Source organism: Ambystoma mexicanum, chromosome 6q, assembly GCF_040938575.1.
Source record: "Ambystoma mexicanum isolate Mex_15411 chromosome 6q, UKY_AmexF1_1, whole genome shotgun sequence".
Taxonomy (NCBI): Eukaryota; Metazoa; Chordata; class Amphibia; order Caudata; family Ambystomatidae; genus Ambystoma; species Ambystoma mexicanum.
Genome location: NC_090937.1, coordinates 465,591,936 through 465,613,700, shown reverse-complemented (window position 1 = coordinate 465,613,700; position 21,765 = coordinate 465,591,936). Strand labels below are relative to the sequence as shown.

Below are 21,765 nucleotides of genomic sequence, written 5' to 3'. Positions count from 1 at the left end.
AATAGAGCCAGTAAAGATCCTTTTGAAAAAGGGTGTTACACTACCACGAATTCCCCAAAACAGATTTTTGGTTGAAGGTGAGAGGATTGAAAAGTATTGTTACAGATTTGGTAAAATTAGGGGTGATTGAAGAAATTACAGGCAGTACATGCAACAGCCCGATTCTTCCAGTTTATAAAAAAGGAGGCAATAAAGTACCATACCGTTTCATAATTGATTTGCGCGCACTAAACAAAGTAGTAGATCCACAATTTCCTTTAGTCCCAGATGTCACTACAATATTGACAATGATACCTGTCTCAGCAGAATACTTTAGTGTAGTTGATCTAAAAAATGTGTTCTTTAGCATTCCGGTGGACAAGGACAGCAGATATTTGTTCGCGTTCACATTAGGAGGACGGTCATTTACATTTACGCGGATTCCGCAATGATACACGGAAAGTCCGAGTATTTACAGTAGAGCATTGAAAGAGCAGCTAGACATGCTAGAATAACCAGTGGGTTGCGTACTCTTGCAATACATAGATGATCTATTGTTAGCTGCTGACACAGAGGAGATTTGTAAAGAAAGCACTGTATTACTACTGTCACACCTAGCGCCACATGGCCATAAAGCTAGTTTGAAGAAGTTTCAATATAATCGAAAAGAGGTAGCTTATTTGGGCTACCTACTTTTGGTAGAGGGGAGAAGGCTAACGCCAGAACGTATAGAAAGTATTTCTTGTATGCCTATTCCAAAGACACAGAAAGGAGTCAGAGCCATAATAGGCATGGCTTCGTATTGCCGACAATGGATCGGTAATTTTGCGTTAATTGTGAAACCGATGGTGAATTTGACTAGAAAGGATGCGGTTATGCCTTTGCAGTGGGATGAGGAATGTCAGAGAGCGTTTGATCAATTGAAAACTGCATTATGCTCTGCTCCAGTTTTGGGCACACCAAATTATGAAAAGATTTTTAGACTGTGTGTGAAAATGAAGGATGTGCATTGGCGGTTTTGACGCAGGAACAAGGTGGAAGAAATAGGCCATGTGGCTATTTCTCTTCCGCGCTGGACCCTTAGCGCGCGCACTACCACGATGTTTGTGATCTGTCGCGGCGGCTGCTGCGTCGGTGAAACAAACGGAAGGGATGGTATTGGGGCATACTTTAATTCTGATGGTGCCACATGCCATAGACGTCCTATTAAATAGGACACAGACGCAACACCTCACCTCTGCTAGATTGACAAGATATGAGATTATCTTGTTCGCGCCCCATATCCAAATTCTGAGGTGTAGCGCTTTGAATCCTGCAGAATTAATGCCACTGCCCATAGAAGAAATTGGTGACAACAAATCACCCCCCCCCCCATGATTGCTTAATGGTCACTGAGGAAGAAACACAGGGGAGAGTTGATTTAAGTGACACCCCACAGAAAGAGCCAGATGGAGAGTTATTTTGTGACGGCTCTTGTTTTAAATTACCTGATGGCACAACAACTGCCGCCTATGCTATCACTACCCTAGAGAGCATTGTAGAAAGCAAAAGAATCCCCTACAATTCGGCACAAGCCGCAGAAATAATAGCATTGACCAGAGCCTGCGAGATTTCTGAAAATTTGAATGTGAATATATATACTGATAGTCAGTATGCTTTTGGGGTGGTTCATAACTTTGGTCTATTCTGGGCTGAGAGAGGTTTTTTGACATCACATGGTGCCAGAATTCAACATGGCCCTTTGATTGTACGATTACTATCTGCACTCACGTTTCCAAAACGCCTAGCAATAGTGAAATGCGAGGCACATAAGAAGGTAGAGGGGAACGCGTTTGCAGACAGAATTGCAAAACAAACTGCCACTGATTTAAATACTAAGATGATCACAGTCCAGACCGAGGAAGTACCCTGTATGATAGAAAATGGAATTACCACTGTCAAAGAAATGCAGGCCGAAGCCACGGCCGATGAAATACAAGGGTGGGAAAAGAGCTCTGCTGAGTTAGATCTGGGGGGGTTGTTGGGTTGACAAGGGAACTAGAAACTGGATGTTGCCAAATTCTTATGTGACTGCAATGGTCACAATGGCCCACAGCCCTACTCACATCTGTGCGAAAAAGATAATACAGCACCTATCCACAGTATGGCAGAATGTAAACATAAAGAAGAATGCAGAGAGGTTGGTGCGGAACTGTATCACCTGTTTACAACACAATGTAGGTAAGGGAACAGTGACTCCAATAGGCAGTTTTTGCCCGCACTCTATGCCTTTTGAGGTAATCCATTTTGATTTCATAGAGATGGAGAGATGCCAAAACTTGAAATATGTCTTAGTGGTGATCTGTGCATTCAGCAAGTGGGTGGAGGCATATCCCTTAAAAGATTGCACAGCAATAAGTACGGCAAAAGTAATGCTTAAAGAATATTTTTCCAGTTTTGGCTTGCCCCGTGTCCTATGGTCAGATAATGGCCCACATTTTGTGGGCGCAGTGGTGTTACAGATATGTGCGGGTCTTCAGATTGATAAGAGATTCCATAGTTCAAGGCATCCGAGTTCGGCCGTTCTTGTGGAGAGGCCTCAAGTCAAAAATAAGCAAGATATATGCAGGAAGCAAGTTGAGTTGGGTGGATGCATTACCTATAGCGCTATTATGCATGCGTACGTCTGTATAGGCTAGAACTGGGCTCTTCCCGTACGAAATCGTAATGGGGAGGCCGGCAAATGTTTGGTGCGCACCTCAGCCAAAACGACTTAGCGAGGTAGAACATCCTGTGCTTAGTACTTGTGGCCTTTTAATGCAGAAATTGCGTTTGATTCATCAGCAGATGCAGGAGGCTCTACCAGTGAGATACACCGGTCCGGGGCACGCGCTGGAGCCAGGCGACTGGGTGCTGCTAAAAAATGTTGAAAGAAAATCATCGTTAGCACCCAGGTGGCGCAGCCCCTATCAAGTACTCTTGGCAACGCAGACAGCGATACGGGTGGATGGACGGAAGTCGTGGATCCAGGCCACCCATGCCAAAAAGATCCCATCTTCACTGAAAGACTTGCCTGGCCCAGACGACCGGAAAGAGACAGAGTTCCCAGAAACGAAAGAAACTGTTGCCAGTAAGCTGCCACCAAATCTGTCCGAACGAGAAGTGAAACTCGAAACAAAGCCTGAAACGATTGCCAAAAAGAGGGAAGGGCAAAGAGTGCCCCAACGTGCCCAACAGAATCTACATCACTGTTGGCAGACACAAAAACTGCATTGGAAAATCTGGCCAGACACTAAACGTGTACCCCTTTGGCGCACACCAGCACTTGCCAGCACGCCAAAGACTGAATCTGCATCACTGGCGCGGCGCACACCAGCACCTGCAGTAGCGCCACAGGCTGACTTTGAGCCTGAATCTGGAAGTGCACCGGCACTGTTCACGGATCACACAATACCAGGAGTGAGGCGATATGATTTACGGCCTCGAAAGATAAAGTGATCCACAGTTCTTTGGTGCCTATGTTAACCTCTGGTTCCGCTCATGGACGTAGAAGGAACTAGAGGTGTAGATGAGAGAAGCGTGAGAATTGTGCAAATCGGACAATTCAAGACTCGCGGCTCCTCGGTGCGATCATAAAAAGTACATGTGTCTGGAACCAGAGTGGACAAGCTGGGCGCACATGGTACTAAGGCAATCGATAACTGATCAAAAGTCCTCTGAGCAGTATGAGAAAGGACAAGTGATCTTGCCTAAAAACAAATAAGCAAATCCAGGCTATAAAGCACTGGAAGAACTGAACTGTGACAATTCCGTTGAATTTATTGACATCAGAACAAGTGCAACGAAGAGAGATATCCACGACGAACTCTGATAAGGAAGAAGAAGGATGATGAGAAACATGTCGGGACCGGTTTCAGCCTCCTCCTGCACCGCTGCTGAGAATAAGTTGATTGTAAAGACTGTAAGCTTAAGGAAAACGCATGGTAAAAAGAATTGTATGCTGGCACTGACAATAATCATGTGCTTCATGAGTGTGGTAGCACCAATAACGACAGCCTTAGTACTATGGTATGTGGAATCGATACACCCATTGGGAATGTTTTTTCCAATAGTTAATATATCCACTACTGAAAGCCCGGATCAGGTGATTACTTATACCTTGTCCCCGATGGAAGAAAGACACAGAGAAGGGTATGGGAACAATACGCTGTTATTGATCATGAATATGACACATGCAATTCTAAAGAAAACAAATTGCTGGGTTTGTGCCCATTTACCACAGCATGCTGGGAAAGGAATAGGTTGGTATGTGCAACCATTACCATTACGTTCTGCATGTAGTGCATCTTTAGGTGCAATGTTCTATGGGAAATGGAATAAGAGTGGTACGGGTCAATTAGACAGAACAAACATGAATGAGTTTGAGGAAATAATTATGAGGCCTGTGGGTTGTTCCATATTTCATAAAGCACAAGTGATGACCCCAGAACCCATAAGGAAAAGTATGCAAAAAATAACACGACTGAATGGACAAGATAGATTGTCCCACCAGTTAAAACATCTGTGATTACGTTTCGTGTAAGAACAGACGGGAACAAAGATGCACGGTGAATTATAACCCAAGAACTGTCCCTTTTTGTCTAAAAAAGAAAGGCTCCTATTCAGTCGGAACATTTACTGGATGCACGAATACAGTGGTATTAAAATGGGAAATAGAACCAGTATATGTGGGAGATCCAGTTTATTTTATATGTGGAGAAAAGGCATATCCTTGGTTGCCCAGAAACTGGGGAGGTACATGTTACCTAGGTCTACTGTTCCCAGGAGTGTTCCTCTTAGAAACAGCAGACATGGCCAGATTATCCAGATCTAGAACCAAAAGGAGTAGCAAAGGTGTTTTGATAGAGACTGACATAGCAAAATCATTTATTCCATTCTTGTCCCAGATAGTGAACTCCTATAACATAAGGCAGCTGTCCAGAATACTAAAAGATACCATAACACACAACGACAGACTATATTATTTAACATGACGTTGGAAGAAAAAGGAATTAGGTTAATGACACTGCAAAATAGAATGGCTCTCGATGTGATCCTGGTTGATCGTGGGGGAATTTGCAAGATTGTGGGATCAGCGTGCTGTGTGTTTGTAGATGACTATTCCCCTACGATTTTTGAAGCAATAAAGAAAATGCATGTCCTAAGCTCCGAACTCCCTAATGCAGAAGAGGGCTGGGGAATAGAGTCCTGGATTTGGGGAATATTGCGTTCTTGGGGGTGGAAGTTCATCTCGATATTAGTAGTGGTGTTTGGAATATTCATAACGTGCTGTTGTTGCATACACTGCCTCCCGTTAGTTTGCACTGAGGTAACTGAGGGATGTACGAAGGAATGTATGCATATGATGACAAGAAGAAAAAAAACTTATGGTCGGGATGACAGAGACACAAATGAAATGAATACAGTGAAAGAATGAATGGCTATATATATAGATGGAGATGATGATGCTTATAGTAGCATGCAAAACTCAGACATAAGTGCTTCAGACTTATCGTCATCAGAGGAGGATACAATAAATGAATGAGACGTTTGGCATACGGCCAAAGGAGGGTTTGTCAGTCTAGAAAAATGGATACCTCTCATGATTGATGGCAAACGTATTTTGGTGGCCGTGGGCCAACCGTCTCATGCACGATACGATAGAAATACAGGTTTCCGAGGCTACCAATGAACGGCCATTTTGATGTAAGAAGGATCGCCATTTTGTTTCCTAACAATTGCTCATTGCTTTCTGTTCTTATTGCTTTGCAGCACATTTTCTGCTTACACTGCTCGACTGTTAACATTGTTGTCTGAACGTGAAAGGACAAGGCTGCAGGGCCGCGAGGCTAATAATAGTTTGTTGAAACACAACGTAGGCAGCGCCAGGAAGGAATGCCCGGCTCCCTCCCGAATGTAGCCTTGAAGCAGAGCCGCAGAGCATTTAATCATTTCACAGCTTTTAGCCAGTCTCGTTATATGGTAGAATATGTTAGAATAAAGCAGCTGAAGGCTTGAATTATGCTCTTCTTACTGCCCCCTTTACCGAGCCCTGTAGAGCGTGTCGGCTCCCAGGACATGAATAACACCTCATAGATAGCAAGGTCTGGAATGTGACTCTTCCCCCGTGTGTAGCTCGCTTCCAAGAACAGAAGCACTGTGTTCTGTTTAACAAATAAAAGATGCCTCCGCACTTGCAAATTGCATATTGTTACTAGAATAGATATTTTAAGGCGTCATAATTGTCGAAAGTGTCCATCATCACACTGAGTTCAAAGAAACCCAATAAAGGGTGGTGTTAAACATGTCATAGCTGATTGTATGATATGCATTTTGTATACATGTAACTGATGTACGTAATTCACTCTCTTGCGTCCTCGAGGTCTAGAGATACACGTCGCGGGGCGTGAGACCGAGTTGGCCAACTGAGACTATTTGCTTTGAAATAAACCCTAGCTTTGGGAATACAACCTCGTGTCTGGCATATCTATCGTGTGTGGTGACTTGCCTTGTTTCCATAGACGTAAGGGACCCCTTGGGGCCCCTTTCAGTGCAAGTCCATGATGGGTCTCAATCCCTTTTCTTTCCTTGAAATCAAAAAATAAGGGGAATACCATCCCTTGTTTCTCTCCGCTACAGGCACCAGTTCTATGGCACCTTTCTCCAGCAGGGATTGAATTTCCTGCGCAAGGAGCGGATCCGGACTCTTCAAAGAGACGTTCTCTGGTGGATTGTCGTGAGGCCTCTGCCGGAAAGGAAGACAGTAGCCGTGGGCTATGATCTCCAGAACCCACACATCTGAAGTAATGGCACGCCATTCGACAGGATGCTGCGCCAGCCTTCCCCCAACCGGCGAAGCATGGGCCTCATGACTGAGCAGAAGCGGCTGCGGCGTTGCCTGAGGTCAAAGAGTCAACTGCCCGCGCGGCCTTGGCATCTCGAGTACCTTGTTTTCCACCTCTGGCACTCTTACGGTTTTCCCTTTGACTTGCAGCTCCTCTCGCTTTACTAAAGGATAAGTAATACCAAAAATGAACCTCCCCTCCATTGCTGTCCCCTAGGACGAAAAGGCGGAGGTTGGCGCACTGCAGCGCCCAATGACTTTTCTGCAGCTTTGGAGGTCTGCAACCTCTCAAGGCTCTCGTCAGCCTTGCTGCCAAAAAGATGTTCACCATTAAAGGGCATGTTGAGGAGCCTGGCTTGCACATCAGGAGCAAACCCCGACTTCCTCAACCACGCAAACCTGTTTATTACTGTGCTCGCTGCCATGGACCAGCTGACACAGTCTGCCATGTCCAAACCCGACTGAACAGACTCACACATTGCATCCTTGCCATCCTGAATAATAGCAAGAAATCCATCCCGCTCGTCCCCTTTGGGAATATGTTCAGCTGCTAAGGAAATACAGTTCCACAGAGTGTGCGTAAAACGTGACAAGGCACATACAGAGTTGGCCGCCTGAAGAGCCATACCCCCTGAGGAAAACACTTTCTTCGCCCAGCCATCAAAACACTTGTCGTCCCTATCAGGAGGGATGGTAGGATACGATGCCTGCTTTGCTGGGGCCATAGCCGCCTGCACCACCAAACTCTCCGGAGTGGGGTGCGTGGTCAAGTAGCAGGGGTCACTACTGGCTAGGCGGTATTTTAGCGGCAAAGATTTGCCCACTGCCAGGAGACTCTCCGGAGCAGTCCAAGCCGCTGCCACCCTTCTTTGCAGAGCCATATGGAATGGCAGTACCGGGTCAGTGGGTGGACCTTGGTCGAGGATATCCGTCAGGCCATCCTGCACAAAATCAACTGGGGGCACCGACCACCCCAAGTAGTCCGTGACCTTCGACATAAGGCGCTGGTACAATGACTCGGCATGGGTGCCAGGCTCAGGCCTACAGAACTCCACCTCCGGAGAGGTGTCCAGACCACTGGCATCATGCAGTGACTCACGCAGGTCCTCAATCTGGCTATGACCAGAAAGAATCTCATCTAGTACCGTGTCTGGAACCAACCCATCTTCAGAACCCTCTTCCACCTCGAAAATGTACTGCATAGGCTGGAAAGTGGGCATTGAATAAGGGAGAAAGACATGTTTTGCCTTGGCCAAAGCCTTTCTAGGGGGTTCCCCCGGGCCACGGGGTACCTCCGAGACCACCGCCTCGAAAGGCGTCGAGGGCATCGAGTGAAAAGGCGTTGACGTCGAGCGTGGCGCCGACAGCATCGACGGCTTCGACACAGGCCTCGAGGGCAGAGCCCCGAGAGTGTCCTTCGACAGCCTGGGCACCAATGGCGTCGACGACTTCCTCTGAGGCGGAGCCTCGAGAGAGTCCGTCGACGACCTCGGCGTCGACGTCTTCTCCGAAGACTTCACAGGTGCACACGGGCTCGAGTGCGTCGAGGACCGGGGCCTGGAACGGGCATGACTAGAACGATTCCCCTTGTCCCAGCGGGATCTCTCCCGTGAATCGTGCCGACCACCCGAGCCCAAAGGCGTACGAGCGGTGTCTCTAGTATGGTCACAGCCGACACCACTCGGAGGCGCGGACGGACCGGTGCCCTGCGATTCAAGAATCGCCAACATTTTCTTCCCGAAGGAAGCCCATTCCTCCAGAGAGGAATGCTTGGTGGGATAAGAAACCCGCCGACGGGCGGAGTCCTCGGATGAGGACAGGGAAGGCGACCGATGACGGTGCTGCCGGGAGTGCCTCGAAGAGGCAGAGGAGTGGCGGGACCCACTCCGGGACCGAGACCCCCTAGACTTACGACTACGATGCGGAGAGTCGCCCCTCGAATCGTCCGTCGAAAGCCCAGTGGACCTCGCCTTCCGGGGCTTGGACACCTTACCAACCGACAGCTTCTTCTTACGTTCCCGCAAGGCCTTGGGACGTAAGCGACTGGCAGTCGACACAATCATACCGGTCGTGGGCCGCCCCGAGGCACCAGAGGCAGGCGTTGTGCGAGTCCATCACCGACATCTTGGACCCGCAGTCCAAGTACGCAGAAAATGTTCTGGTATACCATCTTCGCTTAGCAGTATGTCAGATACATGGGCAGCAATTCCTTTAAGGGTTTGCTTTGGCGCCTCATAGTAGGAATTCTACTTAACTATTTTTTTCCGTCCCTCCCTATGCCCACTCTTGCGCTTGCCAGCGCTTCTGCACTGTTCCCCCTAGCATCTCATACATCCATGAATCAAGCTAGCACCTCGTACTCCTTGTTCCATTATGGCCAATATCCATAGCCTTGAAGGGCCAGAATAGTGGTGACTGCTTTTCCAGGAGTACCAGTTTTTCTTTTTTTTGGTTACCCTGACCCCTGTTCACTTCTTGAAGCCCGGACGCGGGGTGGAAGAAGAGGAAGACATCCCGATAATACTTCACAAAACGAACAGGTTCGAAGAACCGAAAGAACAGAAACTCCAAAGAGTCGAGGCACGCCGAGATCTCCGAAGCGAACACATTCACGGAAAAAACGGAACTGAGGCTACGGGCGTCATGCGTCCTACTTATAACATCTGGTGACGTCGCCCGTCGGAGAAGATCCTCGAGGACGGCGTATCGACGTCATCGACGCAGGACGCAGATGCCGAAAGATTTTCCGAAGCAGCACAGCTGTGGTGATTACTGTCATAGATATGGAATACGTCGGAGGACCCAATCCCCTCGAAAGAGACTTTACTCGTGGAAGGCGAGGCACGCCTCAATCCATGGTTTCAAACTGTGTACTGTGTTTAAAACCGAGCCAGAGTGTGTCATACTGCCTACAAGGATCGCCTTACTCCATGAGGCCTAACATGGGGAGGAGAGCTGGTTCAGTCACATTATCATTTGAAGACTGATTTTTCCTTTTGCATACATTTCTCCTTTTTACACTTTTGTACAAGAGATAGGGCAGGCATTAAGTTTTGTTAGCATAGGCCATTTTGATTTGACCAACTTCACTAGGACTGTTTTGAGACTACTCCCATCTTAGTTATACGACAGAATAGGAGTTTCTCCAACCCCAACATTTTCAATAAAGGTTTTACAAATTGTATCCATTGTGTCAGTGTCAATAATTGTGATAACATGCCTTCCCTAGATCCCTGAGAGATGTTGTATAACAACCCCAAAATGCCATCTTCCTCTAGGTTTTCCGGGAAGCCGTGCCACCTGGACCAAGCTTTATGTAGAGCCTGTTAAATGCTAAAAGCTGCACTGCATTCACCCCTGTCGTGTCTACCTTGGCCAGCATTGTGGATACAGGCCATCCGGCACTCTTGATGCTCCTAGACCTCTCAGCGGCCTTTGACCTTGTCGACCATTCCATTCTTGTGGACGGGTTGACGGGCCTGGCAGGCTGTTGCCAGGTGCATCCTAACTATATAGCATCCTTTCTTGGCCCTCGGGTGTCAACAGTAGCAGTAGAAGATACACAATCACTTCCCGACATTATTAATGCAAGCGCTCCACAGGGCTCGCACATCTCCCCTTCACTATTTAATATCCACTTCAGGACCTACTGGACCGCTTGGATGTCCTCTATACCAATTATGTAGATGACACCCAGGTGGTCTTTGAACTATCAGGGAACTACACACAGGACCCTGAAGCTCTTAACGTAGTGTATCAAGCTATTCAGTCCTGGAAGATCTCCAACTCACTTGCTCTTAATAACACCAAAACAGAACTTTAAACATTGTTCCAGGAGTCTCGGGCTCACAAGGCAGTGCAGCAGGACCATCATGCCTTACATTGGAGAGACACAACCATGGCTTTCCCCCTCCCCCCATCAAGGGGAAGATTTGTGCTATGGAGGGAGTTGTTTCCAGTCACCTTCCAGCAAAATCAAGTGCGCAAAATACAAGTACCAGAATCCCCAGAGCTAATTAACTTGTCACACCTGAAACAGAAATGCAGACCGCCTGAAAAAACTAAGAAACTTAGCCTCCCTGAAGATTGATGAAGTCATGAAAACATTTGTTAGGAGGAGAAGCTAAAGACTGGTAACAGAGCACCTGCCTTCACACCTTTAAACATTGATTACTGCAATAGCCTTCTGTCTGGGACTGCTAAGGCTAATTTACAGGCCCTTCAATTGGTTCAGAACAGTGCAGTTTGTGCTGTTTTTGATCTCCGCAGACAAGATCATGTATCTGACTCCAGGAGGGCTTTGCATTGGCTACCTGTGGCTCATAGGATCTCACACAAAGATCCTAACTTTGGCCTATAAATGATGGTCTTCTATTGCTCCCCCTAATCTAACGAAACAGTTGCTCCCTGACCACCATACTCGCTCATTTCGGTCAAAGGACTTTACAAATTCAAACAGCCACGCTTCAAGCTGGCCAAATTTGGTGGCTGCAGCTTTACTGCTCGGGCACCTATAGAGTGGAATGCTCTACAACTCGCAATAAGAACCAGTGACTTTCTGACAAGCTTCAAGAAAGCAGTCAAAATGTTTTGCTAGACCTCTGTTATTGTTCTGACTTTCTGATTATCTGTTTGTGTCCGGTTTTCCATTGTCCTGTTTTTCATGCGCCCTGAGGCCCATGGACATGTGGCGCATAATAAGAAATAAAATAAATAAATAAACGTAAGCAGCTCACTATCTTGAAACAGATCTCCCTAGATCACTACCCCATTATCCTTCCATTGAGAGCAAATGAGAATATATTCTGTCTGTCCGGTCCGTAAGTAGCCGCTAAGGGTATGTTTGGAGAAAAAGGTTCCCCAAGGTTCCCCCAAATTCAAGAATTTAATAGTTTGTTGCCAGCTTTTCGTACCAAGCTGCAGAGCATATGGGGTGTCGGGTATTCTATTGTCATACAACCAAAGCACCTCTTTCAGAAGATAAGGTTCAACCTGCAAAAGCCTAGTTTGTTGCGTCACCTCGTCGAAAGCCACAACGTCACATTCTGTAGTTGCCCTCCCAAGTAGTACAGCTCCAGGTATGGGTGCCTTAAGGTGCTTTATGTGTAATCCCCATGCAACACCCCAGAGCTATTCTGCATTTCCTTGAACCCTAGAAGAACCGACCCAATGTAGCACTTAACTCTCTCAAGAAGGACCTCGGTATGTCATACAGAACGTTTTTGAAATTATATAGTACTCATGGAAGGACCACCATCTTGATTAGTGCTATGCTCCCCACCACAGTCAGTGGTAGTTTCTCCTAGAATGTGACAGATTGTTCCACCCCTGTGCGTGCCTTGACCGTGTTGAGCTTATGCGACAGTTCAACCTCATGACATATATTCACAACCAGGTACCTAAACGTCTTGGCCGACCATTGCAACCGCAGGCTTGTCAACTGTGTCTCTTCTAGGCCCGCCCAGCCCACCAATGGAAATATGCAAGATTTATCCCTGCTGACTGTAATTCCCGAGAGCGCTGCAAAGTTATCTAATACCTCAAAGATAAATGGTAAACTGTCTGCTGTATTCTGAACATACAGTAACATGTCTGCATTTAGCGAGACCACACAGTCAACCCTACCCACCTTCAGTCCAGCTTCCCAGAATTCTGATCTAAGGAACACAGCGAGGGGCTCAAGTGCTAGTATAAATAGTCTAGTAGACAGAGTGCATCCTTGCTTAGTGCCCCTCTGTAGATCCCACCTGTCAGACATGACTGCCTGTCTTCATCCTAGCTGAAGATTCTGCGTAAATCAATTTGACCCACCTAAGTAATTCCCCACGAACACCAAAATGTTCCAGAGCAGCATAGAGCCAACTCCATCTGACCGAATCAAATGCCTTGACAGCGTCGAGCGAGATCACTTCACACCCTTCTTCCCATAATCTAATTCTGTCTATTACTGTATGTAATCTCCTCAAAATAGCGGAAGGGTTTCTCCTCTGGACATATCCTGTCTTATTGTATTAGCTGTCTAATAACCGTCAGTAACCTCTCCGCAAGGAGGGCCGTAAGGATTTTGCAAACCTGATTAACCTTTGACGGTGGTCTATATGATTCCCACTTTTGTGTTGTTTACCTGGTTCTGGTATAGGGACTCTTATGGACACATGCATACTGTTTGTCATGTGCCTCCACTTTTTTAACCTTAAATGGTACTGTGGGTGCCAACCAAATTAACACCCCTGTAGCATAATTGGAATAGGTTGACCCATACCCTATACCTCCCCACCATTTCAAAACATTGGGCCTCATTACAAGTTTGGCGTTAGACTTGACGGAAAAACCAGCAGGCTGCCGTCAAACTTGTGAATTTTTCCTGCACCCACGAATGGTCAATTACCGGGTCATTACGGCCCTGCCGGACCCGGTAATTGCACATTCGTGGGCACCGGAATAAAATGCTCCCCATTCCCTTTTGAGCCCGATATGGCTCAATGGGAATGGGGAGGTCAGATGCACCGGCACCATTTGTGAATGGTGCCGGTGCATCCGACATGCTCTGCTCGCGGGTGCCGGTATGCCCGCCAGGTCCGGCCTGGCGGCCGGGAAGGTACCCGCGAGCAGAACTCGTAGTTTGCCGGTCCGGTAACTACAGTACCAGCAAGCTTACCGGTACCGTAGTTACCGGCCCGGCAAACATATAATTAGGCCCATTGATTTATTTCTCTGCTGTGAGGTGTGTTTCTTGGAGTATAGCTAACCCACATTTTCCCTGTACAGGAATGTCAGCACTCTGTTGTGTTCTATAGACATTCTAACCTCTAACATTCCAAGTGACCACTCTAAAGAGGTCAGCCATCTAGTGTTCTCTCTCCCCTCTGCCTCACCGTCCCGTGTCCCATGCGCCGGTTTAATCTCCCAGACAGTATTGTCTCATCCAAAAGCAACCTTCTCCGTCCCTAACGTCTTCCCTCATGTCGGGTTGTCCCTACTAGTGTGCTCCCCTTCTTCCTCCTTGTAGTGCAAGACACCCAACTGCCTCTTTCTCCATTTCCCACCACTATAGCACCACTATAGCAAGCCGCCTTGTAATCCCCTTTCATATATTTAACACTTTGCACAGATTATCCATAATGATTTCAGGACTTTTTGTGAACTCTTTGTGCTCTCTGTTTAAAAAAATGGTGCGTTTAGCAGAAGCACACAAATCATACTATCTGAAGTAAAATCCAGTCACTACTTTAAAATGGATACAAACAAATCACTTACAGATTCCACGATGTCCCGGGCAACCTCTTCACGGCACCAAAAAGGGCTTTCATGCAGTGCTGTGGTCATGCTGTATACAGGACAATGTAAAAAGAAGAAAAAGAAAATCAATGAATGAAGTAAAACACCTGAGACAGGTATATCTGAAACATCACAGACATTAAACTGACTGAATAAATATGCTATGATTATACTACTGATCGCTGTACATGAAGGGCCTTATTCACAGAGCGTTTTCCTATGGGATTGCGCCATTATAAAACACTTCTGTGAATTAGGCACTAAATGTGTTGTGTTCAACAAAATACTTTCATGAGGTGTTTCCTCTCCCTTAACTCCAAACCTGTAGTTCTGTCACCACTGCATTACCACCGTTTTTTTTACCACACAGCCGAACTCGTAATGAGGCCCATATATTCAAGCCTGAGCCAATGGTCCCCTACCTCGAACAAGTTAAAATATCGCTCGGAGTCTTTCTCCTCCACTTTCTCAGTTGTTGAGCTCGCCTTTCCAAATTCAACTCTGCACCGTCTTTCCCCTTCAATGATCACTACCCTGGCCACTCCTTCACTCACTCCCTGGCCACAAACTCAACCAAGGATTTCCCCAGCCAGCCATTTGTAGTGGACAACAATGAATAGCAGTTCATGCTGCTGGCACAAAGACCTATCCTCCACTCTCCTCACTGCCTACAAATAGTCTATACAGACCCTGGCCACAGCTCTCGGCAAAACCAAATTCTCCTATTACACTGATCTAGTTTCCTGTCCCCATTCTCACCCTTGCAATCTAGCCAGGAACCACTCAATGTCCTCCTCTCTCTGGCTTACCTCCTTCTTCACCACCAAAGTATTCAATACATTGTACACCCTTCTATCTCTCCCACCTCTCCTTCATGGTCCCCTTCTCCCATCTTCCCCACTCTCTTCTAACCATCTCACTTCTCCCCATCCTTGAAACTGAACCTCTACCCATCCTTCACTCTGTCAACCCATCCATCGCTTCAATTACCCCTTTCTACCACAAATTGTTTGAGAACTTGCACCAGTCAACTGTGCTCACCTCGTTGCCTTATCCAACCTAGCTTTCTCAAGTTCCAGCTTCCCAGCCTGTTACAAAACATCCAGGCATACCTCTCCTAAGAAAACCAAGGGCTGGCCTGAACAGCCCCCCACTCTATAGACTTCTCTCCTTCCATAACACCATAAAATTCTCAAGAGGTTTGTCTTAAACCACATAGTCAACTAAAGGTGCATTAACTAGAAGAACCCCCGTGCCAACAATCTGGGTTCCACTGGGAAATGTGCTCATCCATTTTGCCAATTTACTTTACCACTGCCCATCACTCCCACATCTCCTCCATTCTCATCCTCCTAGAACATTCTGCTGCCTTCGACATTATGGATTATCCTTCCCTCCTTCAAACCTGTTCCCTACTTGGCTTCAAGGATACTGTACTCGACTTTGTGTCTTCCCATCTCCCTTACTGCTCCTTCTCCATCTGCTTCCAGAGGTCCTAGGCCCACTTCCATTCACCGGGTACACCTCCTCCCTCACCAAACTAATTTCTCCCTTTGGCTTTGACTATCACCTCTTCGCTGATGATATTCAGATTTTCTTTTTCCCCACTGTCACCCCATAAATTTCAGAATGCATAACAAACTGCCTATCCACCATTTGCCACTGGATGGTTCTATGTTCTTCAATACCTCACTCCGGGCCCACAACCTGGGGGGGCCCTCTTTGACAAAGAGCAAAAACTCTACCAGTTGATCTCGGCCACTGCCACCAGATCCAGACTCCCACTACCAAACATTAGAAAAATACAGCGACACCTAATTTACCACTTAAGTAAAACCCTTATCTCTACTCCTGTACTCAGCAAATTGAGACTACTGTCCCATTAACAAAGCCTTCAACTATTCAACATCTACCCCTTTTAACCAACCTAGATATCCCCCCTACTGTCAGGATTCGAGGGAGGAAACAGTGGGACTCAGCAAGAAGAAGGGCACAGGGACACTACAAAGTCTTGTCAAGATGGAAATGGGGAAGTACTTTGGTAAGTTGGGATTGCCGGCAGTTAATAAGGGGTTATATTCAGCACAACACCAGTCAAAGCACTTCTGTGTGAGAACTGCCCTTAAAGAGTCAGCAAAAGAGGAGAGCTGCTTGGCAAAATGTTCTGGTATACCATCTTCGCTTAGCAGTATGTCAGGTTCATGGGCAGCAATTCCTTTAAGGGTCTGCTTTGGTTCCTCATAGTAGGAATTCTACTTATCTATTTTTTTCCGTCCCTCCCTATGCCCACTCTTGCGCTTCCTAGCGCTTCTGCACTGTTCCCCCTAGCATCTCATACATCCATGCATCAGGCTAGCACCTCGTACTCCTTGTTCCATTATGGCCAATATCCATAGCCTTGAAGGGCCAGAATAGTGGTGACTGCTTTTCCCGGAGTACCAGTTTTTCTTTTTTTGGTTACCCTGACCCCTGTTCCTTTATTTTATAATACATTTAGGCTAGATACCACTGGGGGTGGGGGGCCTCCTGTCTCCTGAAATTGCATACTGTACGAGGGTCTTGTGGGGCAACACGGCCACTAGCCTTCTCCTGGGTGAGTGAGTCTCCAAAATTTGGAATAGCATAGGAATGAGGTGGGACAGTTAGTATTGATCTATGTTTTGTTTGCTCTCAACAGAGAATCCTGTGAAGAGCCAGTTCCTTACCTACTATAGTTTTGTTTCCTTGTCTTCGCCTGGGTGGTGGGACTCAGGGGTGCCACATTCTCTCTGGGGCTACAGGTCCCGGGGCAAGGAAGGAATTGGCATCTGGGGCTCCTTGCAAGCTACGGGAACATAGCATCTACCTGCTGTTACCACGCTAGATGGCTTTATATGCAAAATCCTTCAACCTGCAAATTCCTGCTACTTGTGTATTATTCCATTCATGGTCTTGCCTCCACTACATCGCTAAATGCATCTCACTGCACCTTCCATCTCAAACATTCTGCTCCATCTCGCTTCACCCATCAGTCCTCTGCCCTCCTGTGCCTCCTCCCACATTGTTGGTTGTCACTACTTGCCCAATGCCACTGTAATGCTCTTCCACTGGCCATCTCTTCAAGACAAGGCTCAAATTCCCCCTCCAAGCAATGGAAGGAGTCTCCAACCTCTTGAACAAACTAACAGGCTAAGCAACTTCTCCTGCATTCCTCCCTCGAGAGTACTACATGTAATTTGTAAATATGTAAATACCAGCCTTTGGATCCCAATTTAAAAAACATTGCTATGTCATCTAGTCCATGTAACTGGTATAAATTCTTACTTATACCCTTTCACTGCTCAACCCAACACTGCTAAGCGCATTGCCGTAGGACTGCCTCTGCTCTCTGTTATTGCCTACTCTGAGTCATCTCTGTTTGAAATGACATCCTGTTCTTAAATTTTAAAAATATAAATACAATGGTGTGCAGGCTAGCCACATGAGTGGCAGGTTGGGAGGGTGTTGAGGATAAGGAATCTATGGGAGGAAGGAGCAATCCATCAGAAACCGTAATACGTTTATTTGTAGACAGCTGTTTAAGCATGTGCACTTTGTGCACTTTTGCTCTAAATCAACCAATTATACATACAATAGCAAAAAGTACCCGTTCTCTGAATGGGTAATGTGGACAGACAGGACAACACTCTTTTTCGTCAATTGTTGAAAATCAATGATCCTTTAGGTCGCTGTTCCGATTCGCTTATTACTTGATGTGCTTTGCACTTTGAAGTAAACTTCACTGAGAATGGGTGTGTGTGGCTGGCTGACATACCCCAAAGCAGATGTTGTGGGGAGGCGAGAGTTGGTGCACTGCTGAATACTGGGACCTGCTGTGCTCTCTCCCCACCTGTCGCCTCAACCTGGCGTGGTGCAGTTTGTTGCGGTGCATTGCTGTGCAAATGTCCCAGAAACTGTGCATTTTAGGGTTGAGGACCGGTCCTTCTATGACCACATTGATGTTCCACCGATTTCAGGCAACCGTCTCATCTGTGAAGGTGCTGAAACCTTGGGAAAGAGGTTGAGGTGTCCAAATGTTATGTAGCCAGTCATATTCGGAGGGTCCTAACAGGTAAGTGCAAAATGTGGTGCAGAGTGGTGAAGGAATTGTATAAGGAACAACGCTTCGCCAAGCCACAAACTAATTTAGAGTTTTGCTGAAATCCGGGAAAAGGGGTGGGGTGTCCAAATGTCATATAGGTTTGAATAAAGGGTAATCCCTATTTTTTGTTGACGGGGGGTCAATCTGATGGAAGGGACGATCTGTGAAGGGAAATTGTGAAATACAGATGGACTACCCCTCTCTTTTAGTCTTGTATGGATCCCAGGTCAGGAATCAGAGCAACCTGTGTATTACATTGACTAGGTTATCGCTTAGTTGAGAGAAATTGCGCAACAACTGCAATTTATTACAAAATATGTATCTTTTTAATAGTCATAAAAATATCTTAAAAAACATTTCAGACATGATTCTCAATCATTCCATTCATTCGTCATACATACATTCTAACAGGGGAGTTCTACAACTGAGGAAAAACTTGTGCATAACAGTTGTTCAATGTATGCAATTTAGACATTGGAAAAAGACATTAGATTTTCCTTAGGCAGTCGACATATGTTTCGGCCCCTTATAGTATACCACTTATGTCAACAGTGGTCACAACGGTAAGTATCGGGCCATCTTCAGGACAATTATTACTTAATGGTGGATCGATCTTCTTCCCCATTAGCACACTAACGCATACATGTGCGTCTTCTATTTGCGTGTCTTTGAATGCCGTCTTGCTATGGCTATGGCTGACTCGATCTCGATGTCTTACATGCTGTTGCTACGTAAGGCTCTTAGCCTTACGTACATTGAACAACTGTTATGCACAAGTCTTTTCCTCAGTTGTAGAACTCCCCTGTTAGAATGTAGGTATGACGAATGAATGGAATGATTGAGAATCATGTCTGAAATGTTTTTTAAGATATTTTTATGACTATTAAAAAGATACATATTTTGTAATAAATTGCAGTTGTTGCGCAATTTCTCTCAACTAAGCGATAACCTAGTCAATGTAATACACAGGTTGCTCTGATTCCTGACCTGGGATCCATACAAGACTAAAAGGGAGGGGTAGTCAAATGTCATATAGCCAGTAATGTCTGCAGTGTCCTAACAGGTAACTATGCAAAATCCGGTGTAGAAGGGTGACACAGTGTGGAATTGTATAAGGAACAACGCCTCGCCAAGCCACAAACCCACAAACTAATTTAAAGTTTTGCTGACATCCGGGAAAAGGGGTGGGGTGTGCAGAAGCCATGTAACCAGTAAAATTCGCAGTGTCCTCACAGGTAACTATGCAAACTGTGGTGCATAGTGGTGGAACAGTGTGGAATTGTATAAGGATCAACGCTTTACCAAGCCACAAACCCAAACATTTTAACTTTAAAAAATATAGATCTATGTGCACATGTATATGAGTATGTGGGGAAGGGGAGAGGGGCTGAGGGTGTTGGCTAGAAGTGGTCCATGGGGGGAGGGGCCCATTTAAAAAAAGGTTAAAAAAAAGTCTGAATTCATATCGACCAAAAGTGATTGAAATAAGTGCACACATTCAAAAAGGTATTTATGAATAAACATGGAACACCTAAAAGACCATAACAAAAGGTAATTCACCTGTTCCTCTAATGGATTATTTCCTGGCACAGATTCCTTATCTTAGCCTCCCAAGCAGTACAAAAGCTGTAGGAGGGAGGAAAGCGAGAACCACCTCCTACACTTGAAGTACCACACAACCAAAGCAGGTGTTCAGTCCAGACAAGGAATGTAGGCAACAGTCCTTGGAGAATGTATTTAAGGAATCTCACGTGGTTGCCTAACAGAATGCAACACCTCTCTGTAAAGCAGAGGAGACTACAAAGCCCCTGCGAGAATGGGCTGTGAGAACTGCAGGTACCCCTTTCCATTCCAGGCCGCTCCATTGCAGGTAATCCATGCAAAATGTGCATAACTGAGGCCTTCACTTGAAGACCAAAATAACAGCCAGGTAGCCCTTCACAGTGCCAATGTAAAGGTCCTGTTGGGCAAAGGAAAGCAGAAAATCTAGAACAGCTGTAATGGAAACCTTTGTCTCAACACCCAGGAAAAAAAGTTGTCACCTGTAGGTGTAACTGAAAAGACCACATCTGAATGGTGAAAATGCCCTTGAAAAAGAAATCCAAGATGGAGTAGTATCTGTCCACCCGATTGAAATCAATACACTAATGTTTGATTCCCCCTTCGACGTGACCGATCACGAACTGCTACAACTAGCAGTCCCAGAGCGGTCAGGCGAAGAGAGTCTCATGCGCTTTGTTTATCATCCCTCAGACCACAAGAAAAATGATGCAGTAGATGGAAAAGCGCAAACAACTAAGATCTCAGAGAAACTGGGACTTTGTGAGCTCAATAACTCAGTTGGATCGGATAAAGGAAAGGAAAAAAAGGACATGGCCAAAAAATCAAGGGTCATGGAAGAGAATATGGAAATCAACTTACAACCAGGGCTACCAACATTACACAAACAAACCTATGCTCAATATAATAATGAAAGTTGGCAGAAAAATACGCCAAAACAGACCCCTAGTTTTGACTTTGCAGGTCGAGAAGCACGCCTAACGGAACGTTTAAAAGCAGATGTTGAAGCCATGAGGCATAAACTTACTGAAAGCTTCACAGATAAATATAAAAACAAAGACAGACGTGATACAACGGGACCTATTGAAATGATCGACAAGAACAAAAATAACATAACTATTGAATTGTCTCCTAAAAACCATACTCAAATAGAACAAAGTGCGTCGCTCACCGGAAGGCAAACGCCAAAAAAAAATCATCCACTGGAAAATTCCTCACTTTGTTCAAGCAGCAAGTTACATGATCAGCAAAGGAAAAAAAACCGCCAAAATAACTCCTCACATTTGATGTCAAGTTGTTCAACGCCTGGAATAACACAAGTTGAAAATACGAATCCAGGGACATCAGCTTCAAACACCGCAAGACACAAAGTCGGAATGGAAAGGGAGCCCGAAGAGCAAGAGGCTTCTAATCAAGATCTGGAAAATGAGGCTGCGACAAAAACCAATATATCAACGGCGGCTGCCATTCAAATACATAATAATGTCCTCGCTGCCACCTCGTTGGCTCTAATTCCCTTCATTAAATTATATGAATCACTTCATGACGAACTTCAAAATAACAATGCACTATTAAGTCAGTTAAATGACAAGATCAATAGATTGGAAACCGCTAATAGGGAGCTATCTCATCAAATAGGCAATGAAGCTTCCAGAACCTGGTCACGTCACACTGAATTAAGTACACAGATTAAAAATGATTGCATGGAAAAAAGCCGCCTAATGAAATTTCTGAGGGAAAGTATGAGGCAAGAATCAAGTACACAAGATAGAGAGATGGAAAATGCGGCCGGCATGACAGACCTTGAAGTAAGAACGCCTATTCAGACGTGTGGAGACAGGAGTCCTAACAGGTTTACAATACAAAACAACAAAGAAGTAATAAATATCGAGCAAAAAGACCTATCGCAGGAAAAAACTGCACTAAATCAAATAAATAAATATCCAGCAAATAAAGAAAAACAATC

The 21,765-nt window shown here is 45.8% G+C and overlaps 1 protein-coding gene across 1 annotated transcript in view; it reads right to left on the bottom strand.

Annotated features, from left to right (window-relative positions):
- PPA2 (inorganic pyrophosphatase 2) overlaps positions 1–21,765 on the bottom strand; it is a 1,510,578-nt gene that overhangs the window by 162,314 nt on the left and 1,326,499 nt on the right. The window contains exon 10 of the mRNA XM_069630955.1: positions 14,099–14,168. Within this exon, the coding sequence (XP_069487056.1) occupies positions 14,099–14,168 (70 nt within the window). The remainder of the gene's footprint in view (positions 1–14,098; positions 14,169–21,765) is intronic.